The 10730-nt window shown below is 30.7% G+C and overlaps 1 protein-coding gene across 1 annotated transcript; it reads right to left on the reverse strand.

Moving 5' to 3' along the window:
- Window positions 1–4059: 4059 nt before the first annotated feature.
- On the reverse strand, window positions 4060–5028 carry LOC148772177 (zinc finger protein ZAT6-like). The gene has a single exon (XM_088814902.1). The coding sequence runs from the start codon at window positions 4898–4900 to the stop codon at window positions 4157–4159; it is 744 nt and encodes a 247-aa protein (XP_088671028.1). The 5' UTR covers window positions 4901–5028; the 3' UTR covers window positions 4060–4156.
- Window positions 5029–10730: the final 5702 nt, after the last annotated feature.

Genomic DNA, 10730 nt, shown 5'->3' on the forward strand with positions numbered 1-10730 from the left:
TACACAAAGTCTTTTTGATGACGTGGCGCGATTTGATTGGCCTTTATTAAATTGATATTTATCTCTTATAACTTGGAAGAGAAGAAATAATCCTATTGGCCAATAATTAATTGATAATTATCTCCATGACTTGTCTTGCAAGACAAGGTATAATTTAATTTAGACACAATTTAATTGGTTAATTTAATTAACCAATTATTTAATTTTATGCGTCTACAGTACTGCTGAAGGCTAGATACATTGAGCATGTGCTCCAACTTCGGTGTGTTCACCTCGTGGGCGGAGGTGTCATCTATTGCAACATAGCATTTAATAAGCTCATATAATTTTCCTTTTAATACTCTCATTATACACACTTGATATATATTTATTAAGTATACCACAAAATACGTTATTAATTTCCAACAAAGAATTTAGAATGCTATACGTACTATAACGAAACCTATTACGGTAGCAACTGCATTGTCCGAAAACTTAGCTTTCCCCATGTCCGAAGAACAAAGCCTTCAGCCAGCATATAAATCGAACAAGGTTCTCACCCGTTTTTATAGCGAAATTGACAGCTTCTCCAATGGGACCTCCACCACATTTTGGTACTTTTGAGAGGTTCGGAAATGAGCCCACGTAGTTTAACCACCCACAAGAGTATCATGACGAAATATGTGTACTGGTGGTTCAAGGTATCTTTAGTTGATAATATTAGTTTTCATATTCATATTCTTGTTGTATTAGATCGAGTTCTTTGTATAAGGTTGTTAGAGTTTAGCCGTTGAAGGCCATTCTAACATGATAATTTACAAAAATAATAGTTTGTTTTTTTTTAACATAAAGTAGCATCTCATCTCTTTTTCAGTTTTGTTGTTGTTGCTTAAATTTGGCAACCGCTTCATTTCAAGAAGGTCGAGCACCGTGCTGAGTAGGATGTCGATAATCGATATACCTCTTTTTTTTTTACTTGAGCAAATTACCCTTTTCCGAACCTATCATAGGATTTGACTGAGGCTTACTTATTTCTGCAGAATGATTGTGTGTGCAAATGTAGATACCATGGTTTTATTTTTGTAAAAATTGTTTACCATTGTAAGCAGAAATCAGTATGCAAGTTAAAACTTTAAAGTGTGAGAATGAAATTATATTATGGCTATGATAATTTAAAGGGGCTATAGGACAAAATCCCTTTTTCAATTTTTACTTCTTGATAAATTCAATTTTTAAATTGTTATTTGTCATAAACTTAATTAATCCAAAATATTTTATATACCATAATTAATTATTCCAATAAATTTAAAAAAAAAAAATTATGTTAATATGAGCAACTCCAATGCTAAATATCAAAATTGAATTATCAAATATTTATTTGATATTTTAGTTAATATTTTACTATTGTTTAAAATTGATCTACTCCAACAGTGGTTATCAAATTAATTATCAATTGGAAGTTTATGGGTGATTTTATTTGTAATTGGCACATGTCCACTTTTGATTTGATGCTTAGATAGTTACACTTTTGATAACTCAATTTCCAGCAAGTATTTTTACATTCCAAAAGTTGAATTATCAAAATAGAACCCTAATTTGATAACCACATTAAAGTTAAAAAAATTCTATTTTTTGGTATATAAATAGTTGTTAATGGTTTGAATACCATGATTGATAACCCCATTGGAGTTGCTCTAATATCTCCCCATATCACGTCATTTCAGTTTCTATTTTTCCTTTTCTTTTTTATTTTTTTAATAGTTTTCTTTATTTCAATTTAAAACAAAAATGGATTTATTTTATTATTTTTAAAATATTTTTTTTCGGTTTTCTATTTTAAATTATTTTTTTCTTATTTTAGTTTTCATGTTTTTCATTTTGATTTTTTTTAAATGGTTTTATTTTTATTTTCGTTTTTTAATGGTTTTTTTTCTAAATTCAAATTTTTATAAATGGTTTTTTTTTTTATTTTTTTCCCAGTTTTTTTTTGAGTAAAAAATATTTTGTTTAATTATTTTTTTTATTTTGATTAATTTTTTTTTTAAATTTAAAAAAAAAATCCAGCGGGTTTATCAAAGTGGAATCCACTATAAACTTATCAGAGTCCGCTATAAATTTATTGAAAACCACTATAAATTTATCGATACCCACTACGAACTAGACGAAATCCAATAAATTTGTTGAAAATCACTATAAATTTATCGAAGACAAAGTCTGACATTATGAAAACCACTCTGTATAAACCGCTATATAAACATGAAAACCTCTTTGTATGAAACAACTATAAAAACATGAAAACCACTCTGTATACACAACTATATTAATATAAAATCCACTTTATATAAACAACTATATAAACATGAAAACCACTTTGCATACACAACTATACATACATCGGATTAAAAATTCGTATTAAAATCCACAAGTGGTTCTAAATCCACAACTGCTAGAGGGATCACAAAACTTGTATATGAAAATGTGGTCAGTGAGGTTTTTATGTGCCAAATATATTATTGATTAATTCCAGAAATTTTATGTGTAAGATCCAGAAAAACAACATATCCATACAACTACACCAGTATAACCCTATAACAACACTATTTTGGGAATGGTAATTACAGTAATGTATTATTAAAATCACTAATTATCTTGTCCCGGATAATTACAGTAACGTATTATCAAAATCACTAATTTTAAATATGCAACAAACTTAGAAAATTACATATGTCCTACTTAATAAGGTCTACTGCAAAAACAATATTTGCTAATCCATAAAAACCAATTTTTTTTAATAAATCCAGAAAATTAACAAAATTAAACAATAACAAACATGTTCATCTATCTATAAATCATTTATCAAAGTAATCGTCTACTGAAAATACGGTACTGAAATCGAGTCACAAATTATGTGAAAACCACTCCGTGGCAAGCATATGTGAACAAGCATACTCCAAAATTCACTATAGAAAAAAAATTAGTTAAGGAAAGATAATAAAGAGTCGAAGATTAAAGGAAATCATAATTTATGAAGTGATACCAAAAGAATCGAATTTTTTTTAGTGGGCAGAAAGAACCAATATGAGTTTGATGATATTATTAGAATTATGGAAGCAAACGGTAACTCTACTGTGCTCCATTTTCAATAGCCTTTAATGCAGGGAGAAAATAAGGAAACCGAAATTACAAACAATTATAATATAGGCCGAGAGAATCAACATCTTGCATGTCAACCTCTCCCGCCGCACGGCCCTTCACAACCCCGAAATTAAGCAGCCGGTTTCCGCGCCACCACCCTACCACGATTCCTCCTCCGACCGCCGCAATTATTCCCGATGCAAGGCCTCCACCGTCATGGGGTGCTAATTAACAAACGGCGGTGTCCGCCTGGAACTGAACCTAACAACCGTCTCGCCTCTCGCCATAGATGACGCCAAGTCCACCGTGATGCAAATCAAACGCCTCGTTTCTGAAACCCCGGTCATCATCTTCAGCCGATTGTACGGTCGTAACGGAGGAAGAATCATCGAAAAGAAGAGAGAGGCGGAAGAGAAATTTGTGTGTTAATTGGGAACATGATATATATAGAATATCAAAAGGCGAGATTTGTGAATTCGTTTGGGAACGTAATTTAGAATAGAGTAAGGGTATAATGGTGATATTTAATTATTTTTTATTAATAAAAAACATTTTGAATTTATTTTAAAAATGCAAAATAAATTTGGACTCATTGTAAATGCACATATCTGACGATGGGTTTTTGTGAAATAATCCCTAATTTAAAATAATAGAGAAAAGGGTTGGTTAATGCATTAAACACGACTGGTCCACCATGTAATTTCTTTTGTGCATATAGAACATTCCATTAAATTAGAGAATGAAGAGCTACAAGTTTGTCCATTTGAGTTCTGACACTAACTTGGTCTCGAGAAATGTGGTATGTTCTGCATATATAGAAATATCTGTTTTTTTTATCAACAAATTATTTAAGACTTAATTTTATATCACATTCAAGAAAACAATTAGCAATTCAAGAACGATAAAGAATCTGAAAATTGGCATAGAAAAAGTCATTGAGCTGAATTAAATATATTAAAAGTATACACAGAAACCCTAAATAATATGGAACATTATTAAATGCTTTATTAGAATCTTATATTATAAAGATATATACAAGATTCTAAAACTGTTCAGCTGGCGGCAGAGCACTTTCCAAATCTTGATCAGGCGGCGGCGGCAGGTTCAAATCAAAATCCCGGATCATCTTTTGGCTGGCTGCGCCGCCGTTTGAGGAGGTTTTCCGACTCTTTTTAGATCCGGCGCCGATGACGCCTTCATAGTGCCTGCGCTTATGGCCGCCGAGAGCCTGTCCCGATGTGAAGGTTTTGTGGCAGATTTCGCACTCGTGAAGCTTATAACCACTCCGATTCATGCCGGAGTTGTATTTGGCGGCGACGGCGGGGATGACGACGTAGGGGTTTATGTCGATTGCAGCGACGGTTGTTGGCTTCAGGCGGCAGGTGGCTTTGTGACCGCCGAGCGCCTGGTAGGAATTGAAACCCTTACCGCAGTCGACGCAACTCCTGTACGATTTGGGCACGGCCGGTGGCTGGGACGGCGTAGTAGGGACCGATTCTTGAGATATCTTGACGTCAGAATAATCAAGTGAAGCAGCGGCGGGGATGGTGGTTTCAGGAACGGCAGGCTTGGCGGGGGGAGATGGGTAAGGACCGCCGCCGGTTCTGGCGAGCATGACGAGGCGGGCGGCCAAAAGCTCGTCGTCTCCCAGATTAATCTGCCACCGTCGCTTTGATCGCCTGGATGATTTCTTCCACGAGCCGATGACGGCGCTGCTGCTAGGTAGATCAAGAAAGTCGAAACGGCGGGAGTTCTTGAGCGAATTCAAAGACCGATCAAGAGCCATTGGAATTGTTTATTGTAGAGAGAGAGAGAGGTTTTAGAAAAGAGGATCGTTTATTATATATTAAATGATGGTGAAGATATTAGTATTGGATTTTAAGTTGGATTTGTTTTAGGTTGTCTATAAGGAATATAATTATTACTCTTGCAATAAATACATGAAAAATAAGAATAAAATTTGGATTTTAAATAGGATTTGTTTTCGTATTAGGGTTGTCTATAAGGAATTTTATTATTGCGTGTGTGTACAGTGTATATGTGTGAGGAAGAAAGTGTGTGTGTGAAAGAGAGATGCTAATAACTCAGATTTGACTTGAGCAATTGTGTTTCTCTTCCGACTTTTTTCCAAGTAAAAAATAAAATATATAGACGCTCCTTTTATTTTGAACCAATAAGAAAGTCCCATTTTTTACACCAGCTAACTGTTAATCTGATTTTATTTATATAATTACGTACGGATTTACAGTTAACAAATACTCAGTGTAAATGACCCGGTGTAGTATAAAATATAAATTCCTGATATGCTTAGGCCTCTTTTTATTACCACTACTAATTTTGATGTCCAGATTTTCATATATTTAATACATATTAAATATCCATGTATCACACACTAACAATTTGAATTTATTTATTTATTTATGGACAAATGGCAAAAAGGCCCATTACATGGGACTTAAATGCATTATAGTCCACAAAAAAAACAGTCTCTCAATTAAGCCCATCCCCATGTCTTTAGTCTAAAATACCCTCATTAATATAATTCTTATCAATTCCACCCATTATGCTCTAACTTCTTTAATATTACACATTGACCCCGGATTTAAACAAATATATCACATTAACCCCCAAAAAATTTTTTTTTCAGAAAATAATTTTTTTTCTGAACTGCTTTTTTTCCGGCCAGATTCCGGCGTTGACTTTTTTTTTTTTTTTTTTTTTTTTCTGAATTGTTTTTTCTTAGAAAAAAAAATATTTTAATTAATATTACTGTCTTGACTACTAAATTACTGTCTCAGACAGTAATATTACTGTTTGGGACAGTAATATTATGAATATTATTTTTCCGAACAGTAATATTATTAATATTATTGTCTAAGACAGTTAAATTACTGTTGGAGACAGTAATTTAACATCCAAGACAGTAATATTAATTAAAATAATTTTTTTTAAGGAAAAAAAAAAAAAAAAAAAAAAGTCAATTAACAGTTAAGTTACTGTCTCCGACAGTTAAATAACTGCTGGAGACAGTAATTTAGCAACGAATACAGTAATATTAATTAAAAATATTTTTTTTAAGAATAAAAAAGTCAATTAACAGTTAAATTACTGTCTCCGACAGTTAAATAACTGCTGGAGACAGTAATTTAGCAACGAATACAATAATATTAATTAAAAATATTTTTTTTTAAGAATAAAAAAGTCAATTTACAGTTAAATTACTGTCTCCGACAGTTAAATAACTGTTGGAGACAGTAATTTAGCAACGAATACAGTAATATTAATTAAAGTATTTTTGAAGAAAAAAAAAAAAAAAAACTGTCAATTAACAGTTAAATTACTGTCTCCGACAGTTAAATAGCTGCCGGAGACAGTAATTTAGCAGCCAAGACAGTAAAATTAATTAAAATATTTTTTGTAAGAAAAAAAAAAAAAAAAAAAAAAGTCAACGCCGGAGACCCGGCGGTCAACGGCCGTTGACCGGCCGGAAAAAATTTTCAGGAAAACAAAATTCAAAAAAAAAAAAAAAAAAAAAAAAAAAAAAAAAAAAAGTCAACGCCGGAATCTGGCCGGAAAAAAAATATTTCAGAAAAAAATTTATTTTCAGAAAAAAAAAGTTTTGGGGGTTAATGTGATATATTTGTTAAAATCCGGGGTCAATGTGTAATATTAAGGAAGTTAGAGCATAATTGGTGGAATTGATAAGAATTAGGGTTAAAATTGGGGTCAAAATTGAAATTAGGGTTAAAATTAGTTAATTGATGAAATTGGGTTAAATTGGGGTGTAAATCATGAAATTGGAGTTAAATTGAGTTTCAATGAATTGGGGATAATTTTGGTATATATAAAAAGATTTTCCTTATTTGCAAATAAGTTTGCATGGTGTGGATTTATTTGGAAGACAAAAAAGTTGGATGTCTCTATTTTAATTAAGTGCCCTTGTCATGGGCTTTTTTGTGATTACCCCTTTATTTATTAATTGCGATTTATGACAAGAATTTAGGAACTACAAATACCTTAATTTTGAAATTATATAGAGTTGTTTCCTTAGATATCTCAAGTTCATCCTTAAAATAATAATGCCTAATTAAGGTAAATAATCTAGATCAAAATAACTCCTACAAGGAAATAACAAACAAAAGCTAACTAGTAGAAAAATCCATTACCCAAATACTACATTCCTTTACATCCTGGTAGGGATGGCAATTTAACCCAGCCCAGCAGATATTCATCCCGCGCCGTCTTGTCCTAGATTTACTATGTAACATCTACTCTGTTTGTTACAGTAAATGGCCGTAGCAAATATTTTTTTTGCTACGTAAATCCTAACATTTTCTGACTCCAATATTATCTTGTAGTAAAATGTACCTTTTATTATGCAATTTTACCGTAGCAAAAAATTTGTAGTAAAAAGTCATTTTCTACAAGTGAGGACTGGGGATGGGTACAAGATTTTAAAATTTCACACGTAGCAGGTATGGGGCGAATACCAATTTTTATCATATGCACCCTTATTCGCCTCATATCCAACTCGTTTATATATTTTTATTAATTATATATATTTTTATATTATAAAATACTAGGTTTTAAAGATATTTTAATTAAATAATTTATATGAAAGAAATTACGGGTATGGGGCGGGTTTTATACGGGGCGGGGGTCGGGTTTAATAAATTAAAATCAAACCCGGAAAGGGTACGAAGCAGGTACGTGCATGGTTATCAAATCGTAAATCGAATCGAAAATCGTTTTGTCAAAATTGCGAATCGTAAATCGTAACGAATCGTAAGATTTATTAAATTTCATTAAAATGTTAATATATTAAATGATGTATACTTATTTATGAGACATTGTATAATATTAACAATATATATATATATATATATATATATATATATATATATATATATATATATATATATATATATATATATATATATATATATATAAAGTACAATAAAAATATTATCGATTTAAAAAAAAAATACAATTGGATATGAACAATATTAAAAGAAGAAAATATAGTCATTATAGGAGGTAAAAGTGTTGGTATTACAGGAATTATCATATATTATTGTATTTGTACTTAAAATTTAATATTTTAACACAATTTTTAGTTTGTTTTTCTGAAAATATATATATTTTCTAAAAATCGTAAAAATCGTAAATCGAATCGCAAATCGTAGAAATCGAATGTAAATCGTACGATTTTTTAAGATTTTCGATTTATTCAACGATTTGAATCGAAACGGATTCAAATCGAATCGAATCGTACGATTCAAATCGTAAATCGTACGATTTTGATAACAATGGGGACGGGTGATAAATTTTACTAGTACGGGTGCATATCTTTCAAAACCCGTCCCATACCCACCCCATGGCCCCATCCCTACATATGCATTTTTTTTCTTTTTCCAATTTACTAGTAACTCACCCGTGCGATGCACGGGGATATATTTACTGAACATTTTTTTAGAAAAGGTACACAAATTAAAAAAGGTAAACATCGAATTGAAATACGAAATACAAATTAAACAAAAATCACATTCCGTTTGGTATAAATAATAAATTACGAAAATAAGTGATAAAAAAATATGGAAATAATAAAAGTGGCATATACAAAAAAGACAATACATCATTTAAATCACAGAAATACTGAGCTAACCTAGTATCGAATAACAAAAATATCATATACAAAAAAGTTTGAATAACCAAGGTTGTAAAAAGTGGAAATTGTGTTGGAGGAGGTTAGGCACCGCCTCATGATTAATCGGTGCATCGGTAATTAATCGATGGTAAATCAAAAATAATTCAAGTTCTTAAAATTTAATATAATATATTTATTTATAAATTCTCAAAACATATATAAAAAAATATTTAAACATAATTATATTCCCATTATTTACATATCCTAATAACATAATAATAATTTAATAATAAGATCATAATACAATAAACAAAACCTTATAAAATACAAATGAAACGCAAATCTTTTGAATTTAAATCTACTCTTGAACATTGCAAGCATATATCATTAAGTTCTTTAACAATAATAATTAACATAAACAAAATAAAGCATGAATTCATTTTTTTAATTAAAAGCCCAACTTATATTTTGAAATAAAAAAGAAAACTGTTTTTGTTCAATTTTTGGCACTAAAGTTTGGCCCGCCTCCAAGGTTTGACTGCCTCAGACCGCCTCAACCCGCCTAGGACCGCCTGGAACCGCCTCATAGGCCAAAACCCAAGTTTCAAACATTTACACAAAAATCGTAAATGTTTGGATCCGCCTCCACCTCAGAGATAGAGCATCAACTGCCTCGGCCGATTTTTAGAACACTGCAAATAACTATATGAAATATTTATATCATATTTTCTATTATTTCACCATTGCAATGCACTGGGCAATTTAAAAATAAAAATGCATTTTACATAAAATATTCGAAGGTAAACTTTGAATATATAGTTGATATTATAATACGCTACATTCTAAAAACTTAAAAAAAAATCCATTCCATTGATTTGAGCACCAAATTAAACAAAATAAATGATAAGAAAATACAAAATACAAAAATTGTGATATACAAAATAAGATACCTCATTTGTCCTAAATGGTACAATTATCTTATTCAATATACTCGATCCTTAACATGCAAATTAGTTATCAAAGTGGTGTTTTATAGCACATGCATTAATATCTTCGTACTCATCTTTGGGAGTAACCTGCACATTTTTCATTACTCATATACAATCACTGATACGCATCACTGAAACATAAATCATCTAAAAGTGTAAGAAATAAACACAATTTAAATGAAAGTATGAAATTGTACATTCAGACAATATCAACAAATTTTACTGTAGCTTCGATAGCTAGGGCATCGAATTCATAAAGCTTGACTTTGTAACTTCATATAGAAATGAAAATCGAAGGACAGACTTCCAATTAATCCGACCACGTCCACCATACCGTAACGTGTAGACTGCACCCATGCAAACACGTTAAATAAATCAAGAAAATATAAATATTTGAATACTTGTAAGTAAAAAAAATGGATTGAAATATATATATGAAGTTAAAGAAGATGGAACCAATTACTATCAGGTAAAAGGGTGTCCTAACTAAGATTCAAGACATATTTGACACTGAAAACTAAGAATACAACCGGCTTCAAATCTCTGTTAATAAATCTTTGTAAACGATGCTGAGTTGCTGACTAACGGGGATTCTAAAGCCAATACCAATTCCACGGCATAAAATCTGCAAAAAGGAAATGCAAATTAACCCATTTTCTAGATAAATTGCGTAAGAATTTTGTTTTCAATCGACATTAAAACAAATTTAAAATGAAAAAAAAGATAACAATATAAAAGTATAAAAACATATAAATTAAACTAATGTATACCAACATTGTGCACTTTGTAATGGAATGGTGGTAGTGAGAAGTGAAATGAAGGTTGAAGGGTTTAAATAGTATTGAGCATGAACCATCTTTTATGGAAAATATAAAAATTCAAAAGATTTTTATATGGCGGCGGTTATATGCAAGCCCATTTTCTTATTAATTCAAGACCTTCAATATAAAAATACTAATTTACCCTTAATGAAATTTAAA

The sequence above is a fragment of the Erythranthe guttata genome, chromosome 2, assembly GCF_056151865.1.
Source record: "Erythranthe guttata isolate IM_541 chromosome 2, IM_541, whole genome shotgun sequence".
Taxonomy (NCBI): domain Eukaryota; kingdom Viridiplantae; phylum Streptophyta; class Magnoliopsida; order Lamiales; family Phrymaceae; genus Erythranthe; species Erythranthe guttata.

Excerpts from the sequence above, each read along its gene's own strand:
- LOC148772177 (XM_088814902.1), bottom strand. The coding sequence starts at position 4,900 with ATGGCTCTTGATCGGTCTTTGAATTCGCTCAAGAACTCCCGCCGTTTC.